At 39.2% G+C, this 19,391-nt stretch overlaps 1 protein-coding gene across 2 annotated transcripts in view; it reads left to right on the top strand.

Annotated features, from left to right (window-relative positions):
* MND1 (meiotic nuclear divisions 1) overlaps nucleotides 1–19,391 on the top strand; it is an 83,728-nt gene that overhangs the window by 51,379 nt on the left and 12,958 nt on the right. For both annotated transcript variants that reach the window (XM_069556655.1, XM_069556654.1), the window contains 2 exons: nucleotides 2,469–2,543; nucleotides 5,577–5,691. In XM_069556655.1, coding sequence (XP_069412756.1) covers nucleotides 2,469–2,543; nucleotides 5,577–5,691 — 190 coding nt within the window. The remainder of the gene's footprint in view (nucleotides 1–2,468; nucleotides 2,544–5,576; nucleotides 5,692–19,391) is intronic.

Genomic DNA, 19,391 nt, shown 5'->3' with positions numbered 1-19,391 from the left:
AAACGGATAGCATGGGCTGCCTCACGGAAGTTGCTTTCATTGTTTCTCGCAGTTGAGAGTTTAAGAACTAAACATAGAGCCAAGACTCCTTCCCTGCTGAGTTGAACCAAACTGTTTCAGTGCTTAGGATAATCAGCAGAAGCTTCTCATTTGATACCATCATTTAACAGAGATGATTAAAGTGGCAAATCATGAAATCACATCTAAAATACGTAAGGTTATTTTCAGAGTTAAGAAATTCCTGAATTAGCTCTCTCTCAAAAGCTTTTAAGTTGTAAATAATTACAAGCAGACATACAATATCTGGGAGACATTTCATTAATGTAATTAAGATATATTAATATGTCCATTAATTATTGGCTTATTTTTACATTTATATTGGCTTATGTCTACCTATCTGGTTAGTTTTTAAACATTTGTAATATAAAAATGTTACACTAATACCTGTGTGTATTTTTCATTGGAAAATACTCCTAAATGTAGCTATTACATGCATTTATTAAATTATTTCAGGTGGGTCCTTCAGGGCGGAATATTAACATTTTAAACATGGTGTTGTTTTATAAATGAGAACTCTTGTTTTAAAGAACAAGGTCTCCTTGCTAAATTTAGGGCTTTAAAGCTTATTTTGGCTCTTAACTCTACAGCAGATTTTTGTATTTCAACTTAGGAAGATAATTACTCTCTCTAGAGGAGGTGTAACTGGTTTGGTGGTAATGTCCTCTTGTCATCACAGATGGATCTTGTTTGTGCTATGGATTAGAATCAGGGACTAGAAAACCAGAGGAATACTAACAATATTCCCTTTGTGCATATTGAGAAGTGGAAGATTTCTTAAAGTCAGGGTAAAGCTACCAACTTTTTGAAGATATTGTTTGTGATTTTTAAGCAAAAAAGGGTATCTAAGTATAATTTACCCTCTACATATAATGAAGTCATATTGTGAAAGGTCATTTTTTTTTTCTTTACAATCAGCCAAAAGAAATTACTCATCCATTTGTTAATTATTTTCCAAATGTTTATAACTTAAGAGTGAATGAAGAGTAGAATATACTTTAAGAAAGCCCTTACCCAAGGGGCTTCCCTTGTGGCTCAGCTGGCAAAGAATCGGCCTGCAGTGTGGGAGACCAGAATTCGATCCCTGGGTTGGGAAGATCCCCTGGAGAAGGGAAAGGCTACCCACTCCAGTATTCTGGCCTAGAGAATTCCATGGACTGTAGAATCCAGGGGGTCACAAAGAGTCAGACACGACTGAGCAACTTTCACTTTCACCCAATCAATGAGCCTAAGATTTCTAACTAGTTTACAGCAAAAGATGTGGTAGAGAATTTCCTGTGATTATTTATTTAGTTTGGGGCCCAGGTAAGATTAATAAAATCGAGACGGGAAGCAATGTTCTGAAATTAACCAGTCCCTTTCGATGTGGGCTCAACCACATGCTAATGAATATTCTGTGTCTAAGGTCTCTTTATGCTTGTGTTACTTAATCCATTTTCAGTATAACTTACTACTTTCTAAGCTTGAATGCTTAAACTGGTTTCTTTTAAGGTATCTAAAACATGTAATATTGGCAGTGCTGTGCTGTGCTTAGTCATATTCAGCTCTTTGTGACCCCGTGGACCACAGCCTGCCAGGCTCCTCTGTCAATGGGAAGTCTCTAGGCAAGAGTGCTGGAGTGGGTTGCCATACCTTCGTCCCGGGGACCTTGCCCACCCAGGGATGGAGCCCAGGTCCCCTGCATTGCAGACGGATTCTTTACCGTCTGAGCCGCCAAGGAAGCCCATGAGTACTGGGGTGGGTAGCCTATGCCCTCTCCAGGGGATCTTCCTGATCCAGGGATCAAGCCAGGGTCTCTCGCACTGCAGGCCATTCTTTACCAACTGAGCTACCAGGGAAGCCCAAATTGGCAGTAGATTTGTCTGATAGATTTTTTTCTTGTCTAAGAACTCAGTGTATAATTCCTCACAAAGTACCTTATTTAAGAAGAATAATTAAGAATAATTTCATTTTTGACTCTGTATTAGTGAAACAGGTCACAGTACTACCAGTCTATAAGAAACAGAGTGTTTCAAAAAGAATTTAGTCTGAAAGGAAATGAAATTTGAAGAGAGAATGTATATAAACCAAGATTTTGTTGAACTTTCAAATTAAAATTTTAAATGGTATACTTCAGGTTATTTGTGACGGAGGCAGGGAATCTGATGAATAAAGACTGAAAAGATTGATAACACATTCATTTTTTTTGTGTAGGATAAGAAGAAATGTTTTAAACGTTTTCAGCCTGCCCTAGTGGTTCATGGTGCTTGCTTTTCTTCAAGTTAGAGAAGTCAGTTCCCCAAGTAGTCTTTGACATTTTTTGTTATGCTGACTTGGGCTGAAGGCAAATCTTATTTTGTCTTCTTAATTCATAAACTTTATATTAAGGCAGTTTATCTTAGCAAGCCATTTTATTTGTTTCAATTTTATAGTTATCTGAGGGAAACCAAAAGTATGCGAACCTGCAGAAGAGCATCGAGAAAGCTAAAGTTGGCAGACATGAGACGGTAAGCTGTATCTGCACATCCTTTAATAATGCCAGTCCTCAGTGTAGGGAAAGCAGCCGTGCTTCCTGTGAGGAGGGGGCTGCTCCTACTAGGAAAGAAGCAAGCCCCAGCGAAGGCTGTGAACATTTGGCCTGGTAGATCCACTGATTGTGAACCTAGATTTATCATTATTGTATTGTATATGGCAGGGTAGCAAAAAAACATAAACCCTGGAGCCAGACTGCCTGCATTTTCGTCTCCTAAACTCACTGTCCTCCGTTTTCTCAGTTGTAAAATGGGGAATAATAAAATCTACTTCATTGAGTTATTGTTTGATTAAGCTAGCTAATATTTGCAAAGCACTTAGAAGAGAGCCTGGCACAAAGTAAGCCCTGTTTAAACGTTTATGTAAATTTTTAAGAGTTGGGATTTTTAAAAGTCTTGGCACAGAGCCAATTGAAAACTGTCAATATAGGGTCCTTGTGGTCTTGTCATATTTTTAAATTATTTACATGAATATTGACGTACTTTATTTTAAAAAGTACGGTGTTCTCTAAAGTATTGTATTCTTTGTCACTTCAGTCGTGTCCAACTCTGTGTTACCCCATAGATGGCAGCCCACCAGGTCCCCCGTCCCTGGGATTCTCCAGGCAAGATCACTGGAGAGGGTTGCCATTTCCTTTTCCAGTGCTTGAATGTGAAAAGTGAAAGTGAGGTCGCTCAGTTGTGTCCGACTCCTAGTGACCCCACGGACTGCAGCCCACCAGGCTCCTCTGTCCATGGGACTCTGCGGGCAAGAGTACTGGAGTGGGTTGCCGTTGCCTAAAGTATTGTATTAGGGGCAGGAGCTTTTAAAAATCACTCTACTTTTTAGTTTTATCATTATCTCAAGTTTGAACTTATGACTTGAAAGAATGTTGAAGATCAACATGAACCTCTAAGCCCTTCATCTCAGCCTCTGTACCACTTGTGAAAGAGACTCAAAAACTTGTGACATTGTGCAAAAGAATACATCACAGATTTACACGGCTTTATGCTTTTCAAAGTTATTTGACATGCATTCTTTTATGTGAGTAGTCAGCACAGCCACGGACAGGAATTGGAGAATGGTAATTGCTAAAGAATTTAAGGGAAGGTGAGTTCTGGGCACAACCTGAAACTTGTATTTCTTCATTTGGCAACAATTACCACTTTTTAAAATTCAGTTGTGGTTTTTTTCCTTTGATTTGGCAATAACCTATAGAAGCACCTTCAACTAATGGTGACATATTCATGCCCCATAATAGTCAGTCTGCTGAAGATTACCCAGTCCACTTTAACCACCGAAACTAGGGGGGAAAACCACTAGCAAACCTAGTTGGTGCCTACAGCTGTCAGAAGAATGACTCCTGAGAAAGATGAACTCTTAACGTTCATCCCGAGTTCGCTAGTCGGGAGTTAGTCTACCTATTTGATATATTCCTGGTGATGATGATGCTGCTGCTGCCAGGGAAGAAGACGTAACTATCATATATTTTCTGCTTACTGTGAGCCAGGCAGGTACTGTTCCAGAGGCATTCTCCGTATTGAATTCTGCCAACAGTCCAAGGAGGTGGCCTCTATTACTGTCTTCATTTTTACGTTTGAGGAACTGAAAGCACAAAAAGGTTAAGTAATGTGGCAAAGGTCTTGTTGCTAATAACCAGTCTGGGACGGCTCCCAGTTCAGGAAATGTGGAGAGCTGTCCCTGGGTGTTCACACAGACACTCAGCACTCTGCTTCACCTGGCTTCATTAGCTTTTTCTCCTCTCATTTTTCATTGAGGATTATGTATGATTTGGGCATTGATAGCAAATAATGATCATCATCTTATGGTTATTTTAAATTACTCCTGAACTGTGCTAATATGGCCTACATTAATCATATATAGCTGTTTACTTTTGAATTAAAATTAAATACAATAAAATTCAGTTTCTCAGTAATAAGAGTCACATTTCATGTACTTAGTAGCCCCGTGTAGTTAATGTTACCTGCACTGGAGAACACAGATCTAGAACGTTTCTATTATTGCAGAGTTCTGTTGGACTCTGCTGCGTCAGAGCTCTGTACATGCATTCTGTTGCATCAATGCTAGGAAGAGGAGCCAAAGAGAGCAACTGAAGGCAAAAGTACAAAAATACAAGCTAGCAAGGGACCTTAAACGAGTCCCATTAGAGAGCTTGAACTCTGTTTGGTTTTCCCTCAAACTTATCCTATAGTTGGAGAAGGAAATGGCAACCCACTCCAGTATCCTTGCCCTGAAAATCTCGTGGACAGAGGAGCCTGGTCTGCTGCAGTACATGGGGTCGCAAAGAGTCGGGCACGACTGAGCGAGTAACACTTATCCTGTAATTCTATACCATAACCTTTCCCAGTATTTGATTTTGGTTTGGGCTTATTTTTCACACATATAAACTGAATACCAACAGCACTGTGACTTCTACCTGTTAATGAAAACCACGGCTAGAAATTTCAAATACTGTTTATTGGATCATTTTTTGTTTCAAAGTTTTATTTTGGTTTACCTTTAAAGGAAAGTGATGGGAGGTCACAGTTCTGTTGTTTCTGATATCTTTAAATATTTTTTAAAGTTAATCATTCTTGAAGACTAGAAAATTATCTAGAACACTTTTTTTAAGGAAAACTTTATACTGTCTGATGTTGCCATAAAATTTACATATATATATAGTGTGTGTGTGTGTGTGTGTGTGTATATATACACAGTCTTGTGAAACTCTCCAAAAAATTACCATTTGTCATGTAATGACAAATGACAATTATCATGTAATAATCATCTTTGAGTTTCCATTCAGTTAACATATACAGAAGATAATTGGAGATTGCAGACAAAAATGAGAATTGAGTTTGTTCTTATACTGTGAATATATGTATGTGTGTGTGTATACTAATGTTAATGTTGTCAAAAGCCCAGTGTGTATCAGTTATGAGAAATAAGATAAAAATGTTTATAAAACGTATAATCGTATAACATGGCATTTTGTTTGTCTTGCTGGACATAATGTTATGTTGATGCAGGAAGAGCGAACTAGGCTAGCCAAAGAGCTTTCTTCACTTCGAGACCAAAAGGAACAGCTTCAGGCTGAAGTAGAAAAATACAGAGAATGTGACCCACAGGTTGTGGAAGAAATACGTAAGTTTGTGTTAGTCCCTAAGAGTTCTTAACTTTGCTAGTGAAAGATACTTTATACTTCTAGTTGCCTTGTAACCATTCTCCATGTATATGAGAAAATAAAGCCCTTAATGCTATTACTATTGCATTAATATTTCCATTAAGGAGTCTTAATGTTAAAGCACTGAACAGTCAAAACTGAGCAGTTCAAGAATAAGGAGAGTTGGTGGGGTAAAATGTAAGCTCAGGAAACTGAGGAGTCAGAGAAGGAGCTAAGTTGACCTCAAGTACCTTGTATCCAGAAAGAAATACACTGTTATAGGAAAAGAATACCAAAAGATTTGAGTTTACAAATTGCAGAAAATTAATCGGTGTGTTGATTTTCCATTTGAATATTCCAGTGATGTTTCTCCTTACTTTTAAACAAGAGTCCCCAAAGCTGCATTTTCAATATTTTTTTGTACATTTATATAAAGATAGAATTTTGAATATTTGAGGAAATGAAAGATATTATACTTAATTGTTTAGAAAAATATGCATGACTTTTTTCATATTTTTCTGTCTCAGATTTTCTTTTCATTTACGAAATTATCAAGTAAAACATTTAGAAAAACGGATATTATAGTATGTGATTGAAGGCTTTGAGAGAAAATTGAAAATATTTAGTATTTTTAAATTAACCTGAGGACAGTTTGATTATAGTTAAGTTTGATGGTGTTATTTATAACTAGAAAAATGTTAAGCGGTTCAGTTAGTGGAATCTAAAGTTAAACTTAATTTTAGAGATTGATTCCATTTTACACAACTCCAAGAGGGGCCATTCAAATATATGTAGTACACCGCCTAGATAATATATATTAGCCCTGATTCAGCCGATTACCCAGGGTGATTTTCAAAGCATAGTGGAGATTTTGAAAGAAGAACCATCTGTGCCAGTCATTTTCTGTGAATTCTTTGAGGAGATAATGTTGACTCTTTCATGCTGCCCCGGTTTCGTTTCATGTATCATCTTCCTACAGAAGAATCTGTTGATACTACCCAAATCTGCTTCAGAATTAGCCACTCTACTCTGTTTTATTAAAGTTCTGACTACTGTCCCGTGACCCTCAGTGTACACGGGCACATCAGCGCAGCAGGAGACGGGTTAGGCGTTCTCTCCTAGGAAGCGAGGCCTCGCCGTCAGTCGCCCGTGAAAGGAAGCACAGACTACTTGTTAGAGAGGACAGCAAATATTGTGTATCCTGCCCAGAGCATTGTCTCGTCAAAGAGCATTTTTAAGAACGGTTTTCTTACCCAGATTTGTAATACTTCTGGTGGCTTATTTTCAGGATCAGCCTGGCTATTCCCTCTGGCAGTTGATCCTGAAAATTCTGTTTCAGGATCCAAATATGATCGTTCGTCTATTACTTTCACTTGGATCTACTTCCTGATTTTAGTTTTGTCTAATTCTTGGACTTTTTTTCTTGAAGTGTCAACTCTTTGCTTACCTGCCTCATTCTCTTTTCTGTCTAGGGACCCACAGCTCGTAGCCACACCCAGCCACGGCTTCTGCGTTTCGCTTTGTGGTCCCTATTGTATTGCCACAGCTCTTTCCCTGGGCAGATGACCTTGCCTAATATCACCTCCACTTGTAGCCTCCCTTTTTTACAGACCTTTCCCCTGTTGGACTGTATCTGTCCACTCAGGACTAACTAAAAACTCTTACTTAGGCTTTCAGAATCACTCTGGCCCTCACTGACGGTGACCCTAAGCCAGTAGATCTTATAGTGCAGAAAATCAGTAGGGATTTTGTGCCAGACTAATTCATGAAGTGGGAAAACTTATTTTCGAGCATGTAACTTCAGATTTGACATTGCTTGTACCTCTGAACCAAGGAGCAATTTTGGCAAGTGCATCACTTCTTAGAAAGGTGATAAAACTTGAAGGGAGAAGTTTCAGGTATATTAAAGGTGATGGATTTTCTGGAGAGAAGACTAGCATAGTTGATACAGAAGTTGCAACTGTAATTTTGTACTAGTTGCCTGAATTCTGCTCTCCATCTTAACCTTTAAATTTAACACTTTGGTAATTTATTCTTCAACCCAAGGAAATATGCCAATGTGAATGAGTTTTAAGCAGGGTAGGAGGGCTAAGTCAATGAGAAGAAAAATTTTCTGGTGTACAGTAAGTTAATAGATTTTATCTCTCTTCATCAGCATCACACCTAGATTATCTTTTAGTATTTATTTATGCAACCATATAAGGTGAATCTGTATTTGCATCCTATAAATTTATAATCATTAATCTATTACACATATATGAACTTTTGACATTTTCACATTGTACACTTTTTACCTTAATCGGAGAAGGAGAGGATAAGAGTCTTTCCTGGCTTTGTGCTATTACTTTTTCATTCCATTAAAAAAATCATCTATTTTTTATAAAATATATAATTATAGAAAATTGCATATTAAAGAGACAGTAGATATCTAGGATAATTACATTATTTCAAAAATACGTTTTAGATGTGAAGGTAGAGCATTTTTTCCTATGGAAACTATAGAACTACAATCAGAATGAAAAAAAAAATAGCTGTCAGAGCCTGTACACCTAGAGAAAGAATTTTTAGACTAACTTTAGTTCATACTTTTATAGAGAAATGCCTAGTCCTCTGCTTTTAAAATTCAGAACAGCTCACAAAAGTTTATTCAAATGTGGCACTCTTACTTTCAGCCAAGATAAATTAGTAATGTACTGACTTTACGCACACATAAAAACAAAAAATACGAAATAATGGTTTCCAAGATACTTGAAATTAGATGGCAAAGAAAAGTGATTCCTAGAAAAAGGAAACAGACAAAGTAGGCCTTACAATTATCCCAACTTATTTTTTTTTTTTGAGGGAGTTTCCTGGCTGCAGCACAAGGAAGGAGAAGCTCGGAAGAGCCCTGCAGACTTCCTGAGTCAGGGTGAACCTGGGAGTCAGGGAGACCAGCGTGGACAGAGTTCACGGGACAGCGTGCGGGAGAGCAGAGAGTGGCACAGAGGGCCCTGGGGTCTAGAGAGAGCTCCTCTCAGGTATTCCGCGCACGCTTGTGAGGAGACTGCCCGAAGCTGAGGAAAGAGGGATTGCAGAGGGCCAGCAGGAAACCAGTGCCAGGCAATCCGACAGGACCAGGAATAGTGTCTCTTCTCAACAGCCGCATTAGAAGCATTTGTACTTCACGAGGCACTGAGTAGAGTATCCAAGATGGACTGAGCTCTACTCTCAACCTAGCTCACAGACCGTAAGAGCAAGTCTTGAAAGCATCAAATTATTGCAAAATAACTTAAATGCATTCCAGACAAAGCTCAGTAATATACAAAAATACCCAGCACCCAGCCATGTAAAATTCGTAATGTCTGGCATACAATGAAAGATTACCAAGCATATACAAAGAAGTAGGAAAAATATGTTCATTAGTGAGAAGAATACTCCTTCAATCAAAACTGATCGAGAATTGACACAGATAATGAAATTCAGTTCAGTTCAGTCGCTCAGTCCTATCCGACTCTTGGCGACACCATGAATCGCAGCACGCCAGGCCTCCCTGTCCATCACCAACTCCCGGAGTTCACTTAGACTAACGTCCATCGAGTTGGTGATGCCATCCAGCCATCTCATCCTCGGTCGTCCCCTTCTCCTCCTGCCCCCAATCCCTCCCAGCATCAGAGTCTTTTCCAATGAGTCAACTCTTCCCATGAGGTGGCCAAAGTACTGGAGTTTCAGCTTTAGCATCATTCCTTCCAAAGAAATCCCAGGGTTGATCTCCTTCAGAATGGACTGGTTGGATCTCCTTGCAGTCCAAGGGACTCTTAAGAGTCTTCTCCAACACCACAGTTCAAAAGCATCAATTCTTCGGCGCTCAGCTTTCTTCACAGTCCAACTCTCACATCCATACATGACCACTGGAAAAACCATACCCTTGACTAGACAGACCTTTGTTGGCAAAGTAATGTCTCTGCTTTTGAATATACTATCTAGGTTGGTCATAACGTTTCTTCCAAGGAGTAAGCGTCTTTTAGTTTCATGGCTGCAGTGATTTTGGAGCCCCCCAAAAATAAAGTCTGACACTGCTTCTACTGTTTCCCCATCTATTTCCCATGAAGTGATGGGACCAGATGCCATGATCTTCATTTTCTGAATGTTGAGCTTTAAGCCAACTTTTTCACTCTCTTCTTTCACTTTCATCAAGAGGCTTTTTAGTTCCTCTTCACTTTCTGCCATAAGGGTGGTGTCATCTGCATATCTCAGGTTATTGATGTTTCTCCCAGCAGTCTTGATTCCAGCTTGTGTTTCTTCCAGTCCAGCGTTTATCATGATGTACTCTGCATGTAAGTTAAATAAGCAGGGTGACAATATGCAGCCTTGACGTACTCCTTTTCTTATTTGGAACCAGTCTGTTGTTCCATGTCCAGTTCTAACTGTTGCTTCCTGACCTACATACAGATTTCTCAAGAGGCAGGTCAGGTGGTCTGGTATTCCCATCTCTTTCAGAATTTTCCACAGTTTATTGTGATCCACACAGTCAAAGGTTTTGGCATAGTCAGTGAAGCAGAAATATATGTTTTTCTGGAACTCTCTTGCTTTTTCCATGATCCAGCAGATGTTGGCAATTTGATCTCTGGTTCCTCTGCCTTCTCTAAAACCAGCTTGAACATCTGGAAGTTCATGGTTCACGTATTGCTGAAGCCTGGCTTGGAGAATTTTGAGCATTACTTTACTAGCATGTGAGATGGGTGCAACTGTGCAGTAGTTTGAGCATTCTTTGTCATTGCTTTTCTTTGGGATTGGAATGAAAACTGACCTTTTCCAGTCCTGTGGCCACTGCTGAGTTTTCCAAACTTGCTGGCATATTGAGTACAGCACTTTCACAGCATCATCTTTCAGGATTTGAAATAGCTCAGCTGGAATTCCATCACCTCCACTAGCTTTGTTCGTAGGGATGCTTTCTAAGGCCCACTTGACTTCACATTCCAGGATGTCTGGCTCTAGGTGAGTGATCACACCATTGTGATTATCTGGGTCGTGAAGATCTTTTTTGTATAGTTCTGTGTATTCTTGCCACCTCTTCTTAATATCTTCTGCTTCTGTTAGGTCCAGACCATTTCTGTCCTCTATCAAGCCCATCTTTGCATGAAATGTTCCCTTGGTATCTCTCATTTTCTTGAAGAGATCTCTAGTCTTTCCCATTCTGTTGTTTTCCTCCATTTCTTTGCATTGATTGCTGAGGAAGGCTTTCTTATCTCTTCTTGCTATTCTTTGGAACTCTGCATTCAGATGCTTATATCTTTCCTTTTCTCTTTGCTTTTTGCTTGTCTTCTTTTCACAGCTATTTGTAAGGCCTCCCCAGACAGCCATTTTACTTTTTTGCATTTCTTTTCCATGGGGATGGTCTTGATCCCTCTCTCCTATACAATGTCACGAACCTCCGTCCATAGTTCATCAGGCACTCTATCAGATCTAGTCCCTTAAATCTATTTCTCCCTTCCACTGTATAATCATAAGGGATTTGATTTAGGTCATACCTGAATGGTCTAGCGATTTTCCCTACTTTCTTCAATTTCAGTCTGAATTTGGCAATAAGGAGTTCATGATCTGAGCCACAGTCAGCTCCTGGTCTTGTTTTTGCTGACTGTGTAGAGCTTCTCCATCTTTGGCTGCAAAGAATATAGTCAATCTGATTTCGGTGTTGACCATCTGGTGATGTCCATGTGTAGAGTCTTCTCCTGTGTTGTTGGATAATGGAATTAGAAGACCATAAATGTAAAAGTTACTGTGAAAATGAAAGTTGCTCAGTCGCGTCTGACTCTTTGCAACCTCATGGACTATACAGTCCATGGAATTCTCCAGGCCAGAATACTGAAGTGGATAGCCTTTCTCTTCTTCAGGGGATCTTCCCAACCCAGGGATTGAACCCAAGTCTCCTGCATTGCAGGCAGATTCTAAATGTATTCTGTATGTTCAGAAAGTAAATAGAAACATTGAAGACATAAAAAAGATCCAAGGCAAGCTTCTGGAGATGAACACTACAGTGTCTGAAAAGAAAAATGCACTAGATTGGATTAATAGCAGAGTAAACTTGCAGGATTAGTGTATTTAAAGACTATGGCAATAAGTATGATCCAGAATGAAACTCAGAGAAAAAGAAAAATTTTTAATGAAAATAGCGTTTGTGAAATATAAGACAACTTCAGTGACCCTAATATATGTGTAATTGGAGTCCCAGAAGGGGTGTATATTGGGGATGGGGGCACGGTAGGGACATTTCAGGTCAGAAAAATATCTGAGGAAATAAAGGCTAAATTTTTTTCAAATTTGATTAAACCTGTAAACCCACAGATTCAAGAAATTTAAATATGTAGGTAGTAAATGGCAGTAATTTTCTTATCACTAAATCTAGAGAACTTTTTAGGCTTTAACTTGACTGACCTGAAATCCTCTTTGCTCAATGAGATTATTGTTTTTAAAATATGCTTTTTGATAATGAGGGACTTCCCAGGATTTGGCTATCATATTATTGCAGAACAGATTAAAGGATTATGGGTCTCAGAAATTGATTTTAATAGGATTTTGTTCTTAGCATGGCTGTAGCACCCAAACTGTAACAATCAGGCTTGTCTCTAAGTTTATAATGGCTTATTTTGAAACAGTTTTTCTGTGGGTAATAGCTATAACCCATATGTCCATGTAGATACAGCTATGTATTATCTTTTATTTCTCAATAATCCCTGTAGGAAATATTTATATTTCATCATGCTAATTGAATTAAAGTGAGAACAGATAAAATAAATTGTAGTAAAAATGAATTCTCACAGTAAAAGGTTTGGAAAGTAAATCTTATAAGTGCTTAAGAGATTTTTCTTAGAAGTAAATACCCAGATGACAATGAAAACGGTGGAGTAAGGGCCTTTGAAAATGTACCCTTCCATGAAAACTGGAAAAAATTATTACAGCTTTTCCAGAACTAAAGACTTACCTAGTCAAGAAAAATGGCCAAATCTCTGTAAAGGGCAAACTTTGTGGTGTTCACCTTGCCCTACTCTCATCTCCTGCTCTCCAGAAGAGCCCTGCATTCTTAGTATCGGAGGGAGTAGAATGGACCCAGGAGCTCTTTAAGACCCTCATGCCAAAGAATTGTTGTCATTATTTGCCATCTTTGATGCTCCCCTAAAAGCTACCAATAGAAAGTATTGCCTTTTTTTTCACCTGACTTGGAATATGCCCATCACTAACAGGGGAGCACCCCTTGGAAGTATTTGTCTAAAACTGTTACAGGCAAGAGTTTTAACTTCGAAGCTCTCTTGGGTGATGAATAGGTTAACAAAAACAGTGGGCTGACCAAAAAATTTTAAAGGAAAAGCCAAAAGAGATGTTCTTAGATACTTTGAAATCAACATATTCCTACAAATCTAAATGCCCATACACACGTTGGGCTATGCTCATTCTCGTAGACGACCTGAAGCGGTCCTAACCTCCCACTGCCTGCTGACCTTGACGCTCTGTGTAGAGGTGGAGGCTAGAGCAGAGTTGTAAATCCCCTAACTGAATATTGTTGGAACATGCTCAAGCACACACACGTAGCCTCTCAGCAGAGATGTGAAGATTTAGTCCAGGTATTTAAGGAAATCTGTATTCAGTCATTGGCTGACCAGTAAGCAAACTGATTGGAGACTTCAGTAGCCATACATAACAAAAAATACAGACTTGACAGAATTAGTTCAGAGAAATCAATAGCTAAACAATAGCTAGTAGCCGCAACAGCAACCCTGGGAAGGTGGGAAGAATCAAATTTCCAAAGTTGAAGCATTATATTATTGTAAATGTCCAATTTCCACTAAAAAATTGCAAGACACGTAACGAAATAAGAAAATATACCTCATGCATGATTTTGAACTTTAAATCAGCTGTTTAAATGTGTGAAAAGAGCCAAAGAAAAATATGTTGGACTTCCCTGGTGGTGCAGCAGATACAAATCCAGCTGCCAATGCAGGGGACACAGGTTCCGTCCCCAGGCCAGGAAGAGTCCACGTGCTGGGGAGCAACTGAGCTTGCAAGCCCACTAGGCACTGCCGCAGCCCATGTGCCTAGAGTCTGTGCTCTGCAACGAGAGGGACGGCCACAGTGAAGTGCACTTTGACGTGCCCCACCACTGCAGCAAAGAGGAGGCCCTGTACGCTGCAGCTAGAGAAAGCCCTCACGCAGCAGTGAAGACCCAGTGCAACCAAAAATAAATAGATTTTTTAAAAGAGAAAAAATGATCTGTCTAAAGCAGAGTACATCATGCGAAATGCCTGGCTGGAAGACGCACAAGCTGGAATCGGGATTGCTGGGAGAAATACCAATAACCTCAGACATGCAGATGACACAGCCCTTATGGCAGAAAGTGAAGAAGAGCTAAAGAGCCTCTTGGTGAAAGTGAAAGAGGAGAGTGACAAGGTGGCTTAAAACTCAGCATTCAGAAAACTAAGATCATGGCATCTGGTCCCATCACTTCATGGCAAATAGATGGGGAAACAATGGAAACAGTGACAGCTTTTATTTTGGGGGGCTCCAAAATCACTGCAGATGGTGACTGCAGTCATGAAACTAAAAGATGGTTGCTTCTTGGAAGAAAAGCTCTGATCAACCTAGACAGCATATTAAAAAGCAGAGACATTACTTTGCCAACAAAGTCTTGTCTAGTCAAAGCTATGGTTTTTCCAGTAGTCACATATGGATATGAGAGTAGGACTGTAAAGAACACTGAGTGCTGAAGACTTGATGCTTTTGAACTGTGGTGTTGGGGAAGACTCTTGAGAGTCCCTTGGACTACAAGGAGATCTAACCAGTCCATCCTAAAGGAAATCAGTCCTGAATATTCATTGGAAGGACTGATGCTGAAGTTGAAACTCACGTACTTTGGCCACCTGATGTGAAAAACTGACTCATTTGAAAAGACCCTGATGCTGGGAAAGATTGAAGATGGGAGGAGAAGGGGACAACAGCAGATGAGATGACTGGATGGTATCACCAACTCAATGGGCACAAGTTTGAGCAAGCCCTGGGAGTTGATGTGAACAGGGAGGCCTGACGTGCTGCAGTCCATAGGGTCACAAAGAGTCGGACATGACTGAGCAACTGATCGAACTAAAGGAAAATCTGTGAATGATATCTCATCAAATACAGTAATCCCTTACATACAAATGAGTTCCATTCCAAGAGCGCATTCGTAAGTCGAACAGTTAGTCTAGGTACCAAGCAACACAATTGGCTATATAGTACTATACTATATACTGTAATAGGCTATAATACTTTTCACACAAATAATACATTTAAAAAACACACAAAATAAAACATTTCTAATCTTACTGTACAGTACCTTGAAAAGTACGATAGTGTAGTACAACAGCTGGCATATTAGGAACTGGCATCCAGTGGACAGGCAAGACGAGTTGCCGACTGCAGAGGAGGTGGGAGATGGTAGAGCTGAAGTACTGTCAGCAGCAGGAGATGGAGGGCAAGCTGCAGTTCCGCTCATGCCTGACGACGGTGCAGGTTCTGCTTCCTTGCTAGCTTCAGATCTGTCTACCCTCTTGAAAAAAGGTCCCGTGGCGCCTGGGTAGCAGCTCTTGCTTTCTCACCATAGTCGACGACGTGGCAGCATTGGGTTGCGTATGAAGAGCTGCTGCAACCTTGTGTACCCTTCTACCTTACCATTTCCTGCGTCGAAAATTTCGTCAGCTGTTCCTTGTCTGTCTCTGTTCTTTCTCTGGACCTCCTATTCCATTTTTTTCCCTTGCTCCACTCTCAATTATTTTCACTTTTGTTTCCATCATTACCACTTGGTGCTTCTTAACAGCACCAGCCACATTACTGCTTTTGTGCTTGCTCTTGGACATCCTGGACTTGAAATAAAGATATTGTATTACTGTACTCCATACACTACTGTACAGTAAAGTACACAGAAACACAACCACTTGTAGAGGATGCATACATGTGACAATCTGTGCTAGACATGTGAACTAACTTACATGCGTGGACATGTGAACACACGTTTGCATATTTGAGGGTTCATATGAAAGGTATTTAGTGTAGAGAATATAAATAAAGAGGTAGAATAAAGAAGGAACCAAGTAGAAATTCTGGAGCTGAAAACTATAGTAGCTAGCTGAAACATTCACTGGAAGGATTAACAGCAGATTTGAGCAGGCAAAAGAAAGTTATCTTCAGTAACTTGAAGATGGTTCCATTAACATAATCCAATCTGAGAAACAGAAATTAGAAAGAATGAAAAAACATTAACAGAGTCTCACAAACTATGGTATCAGAAATGCCAAGATTCCCATAATGGCTGTCCCAGAAGGAGATGAGAGAGATAGCTGCCAAAAGAATAAAAGCTGAAAATGTCCCAAATCTGATGAAAAACATTAATTTACACATCGAAAAGGCTTAACAAACTCCAGTTAGGACAGCCTCAAAGAGATCCATACATAAACTCATAATGATCAAATTGTCAATTGAAAGCAATAAAAAAAGAAGTAACTCATCATATAGTGGCTCAGAGGTTAAAGCTTTTGCCTGCAAGGCGGGAGACCCGGGTTCAGTCCCTGGGTCGGGAAGATCCCCTGGAGAAGGAAATGGCAACCCACTCCAGTATTCTTGCCTGGAGAATCCCATGGACGAAAGAGCCTGGTAGGGTACAGTCCACGGGGTTGCAAAGAGTCGGACACGACTGAGCGACTTCACTTCACTTCAATCAGATTCTTAGGAGCCATAGATGCCAGAGATATTAAAATGACATTCTCAAAATGATGAAAGGAAAAGCTGTGAACCAAGAATTCTGTATCCGGAAATATTTTTCTTCAAAAATGAAAAACAGACTAAGGTATTCTCAGGTAAATAATTGAAAGTTTGTCACGAAGAAAAGTATAGAATTCCTTCTGGTTGGAGTGAAAGAACAATAGACAGTAACTTGATCAACATGAAGAAATAAAGCAGCAGATTTATATGAGTAAATCTAAAGGACAGTATTGTGTATTTTTGTTCCTATCTCTTACATTCTCCTATCCAATTTAAATTACAGCTGCATGAAGCAATAGTGATAAACATGTTCTAGGGCATGCAGTGTATAAAATACATTTTGTGACAGTAACAGCATAAAAGTGGGGAGCAAATGGAGCTATATAGGAGCAAAACTTTTATATACTATTGACACTAGTAGTAATTCTAACTAAAATGTTAATAGTCATCCCTAGGGCAATCACTAAGAAAACAACCCAAAAATATTTGGTAAAAGAAATAAAGGAATTAAAATGATATACTAAAAATTACCATTTCACATAAAATGAAGCAATTGTGGAGGAACTGAGGAAGAAAAATTTGTATGACTTATAGAAAATAAATAGCAATTGGCAAATGAAAATCCTTCAGTTCAGTTCAGTTGCTCAGTTGTGTCCGACTCTCTGCGACCCCATGAATTGCAGCATGCCAGGCCTCCCTGTCCATCACCAACTCCCGGAGTTCACTCAAAATCCTACTTTCCCAGTAATTATATTGAATGTAAGTGGATTAAAATCTCGAATTCAAAGGCGGGAATCGGCATGAGAGATTGAAAACACAAACTACTGTCTGCAAAAGACTCAACATTCGACTCAAAGACACAGATATGGTAGAAGTAAAAGCTGGAAAAAGACGTTACATGGAAACAGTAACCAAAAGCGAGCTAGAGTGGCTAAACCAGTGCCAGAGAAAATAGACTTTACAACAGCAATTGTTGCTGGAGACAAGGAAGTACAGTTTATAATTATAATGATAAAGGGGTCAACTCTTCAAGACGATATGACAATTATAAACACATATACAGCAAACAGTAGAGAACTGAGATACATAAGACCCCAAAGTACTGAGGGGATAGACAATTCAACAATAATAGTTTAAAATTTCAGTTCTCCATTCTGAGTGAAGAATGGAACAAAAAGATGGAACTTAAAGAGATTAGAAGGCTGAAGCTGCAGACCAGCTGAGTCTCTGTGGGACACCCGTAACACCGGAAGACTTACTCTTCTCATGTGCGGGTCGCTCTCTCTGCGACCCGATGGACTGTGTGGACCCCATGGACTGTAGCCCACCAGGCTCCTCTGTCCCTGAGATTTCCCCAGCAAGAATACTAGAGTGGCTGCCATCTCCTTCTCCAGGGGATCTTCCCAGGGAAGACCCAGGGATCGAAGCCGGGTCTCTTGCACCTCCTGCATTGACAGGTGGATTCTTCACCAGTTGAGCCAATAGGGAAGCTTTATTCCTTTCAAGTAATATTCTTAAAGATAGATCAAATGTTAAGTTTATATCTCAATAAATTTAAATAGGTTGATAATACAAAGTATGCTTTCTGATAATAGTGGAATGTAAAAGATAATTAACAGAAGGAAATTTGAGAAATTTACAAATAGGTTGAAATGAATCAACCCACTCGTAAGAGGGATGGCTCAAACAGAATCACAAGGGAGATTGGGAAATACTGTGAGATAGTGAAAATGAAAACAAAAAAACTTACTGGATGCAATGAAGGCATTGTTCAGTGGAAAACTTACATTAATATTGTAATGATTGTGTTAAAAATAGGGACGGCTCTCAAAAGCCTAGCCTTCTATCTTAGTCTAGAAAAAGAAGAGCAAATTGAACCCAAGTAAATATAAGGAAGAAAATAAAATGACTAGAACAGAAATAAGAGAAATGGAGAATCAGAAAAACAAGAGAAAGTCAGTGACGCCAAAAGTTGGTCCTTTTAGCATATCAACAAACTTGGCAAACCTTTGGCTGTTCGAGAAAGAAGGAAGATTTAAATTAATAAAATCGGGAATGAAAGAGAAAGATCATTATTGACCTTATAGATATAAAAAGGATTGTAAAGGAATACTATGAGCAATGTTTATATGTCAGTAAATTTGACAAGGTATACAAAGTGAACAAGTTTCTAAAAGGATACAAAGTACCAAAACCATCTCAAGTAGAAATGAACTTTGCAAACAGATGTATAGGCTTCCCTAGTGACTCAGTGATAAAGAAGCTGCCTGCCAATGCAAAAGATGTGAGTTCAATCCCTGGGTCAGGAAGATCCGTTGGAAAAGGAGATGGGAACCCACTCCAGTATTATTGCCTGAGAAATCCCATGGACAAAGGAGCCTGGTGGGCTACAGTCTATGGGGTCACAAAAGAGTCAGATCCGACTGAGCAACTGAACAACAACAACAAATAGATGTGTAACACGTTAAGAGATTGATCTGGGAATTACAAGCTTCTCACAATGAAAAACTAAGTCTATAGTGGTGAATTCTATCACTTTAAAGAAGTGACTCTTCAATGGAAAAAAAAAACTTAGAAAAGAGAAAACACTTCCTAACTTATTCTTTGACGTCAGTGTTACTCTGATACCCAAACCAAAGACATCATAAGGAAAAAAAACTGTAGTTAAGTATCATTTACAAATGTAAAAATTCTGGAGAAAGTACTAGTAAATCAAATCCAGCAGTACGTAAAAAAAGATTATACATCCTGACTAAGTGACATTTATCAGGAATGAAAGGTTGACCCAACATACAAAAATCAATCTAATGCAACATATTGGTAGAATAAAGGTGGGGGAACGCCATAAGATTGTGTCAATAGACAAAGTATTTGATAAAATCCAACACCCTTTCGTGATAAAAACACTCAAACTGGGAAT

Source organism: Ovis canadensis, chromosome 17, assembly GCF_042477335.2.
Source record: "Ovis canadensis isolate MfBH-ARS-UI-01 breed Bighorn chromosome 17, ARS-UI_OviCan_v2, whole genome shotgun sequence".
Taxonomy (NCBI): Eukaryota; Metazoa; Chordata; class Mammalia; order Artiodactyla; family Bovidae; genus Ovis; species Ovis canadensis.
Note: the sequence above shows the minus strand (reverse complement) of the source record. Positions and strands in the feature narration are given on the sequence as shown.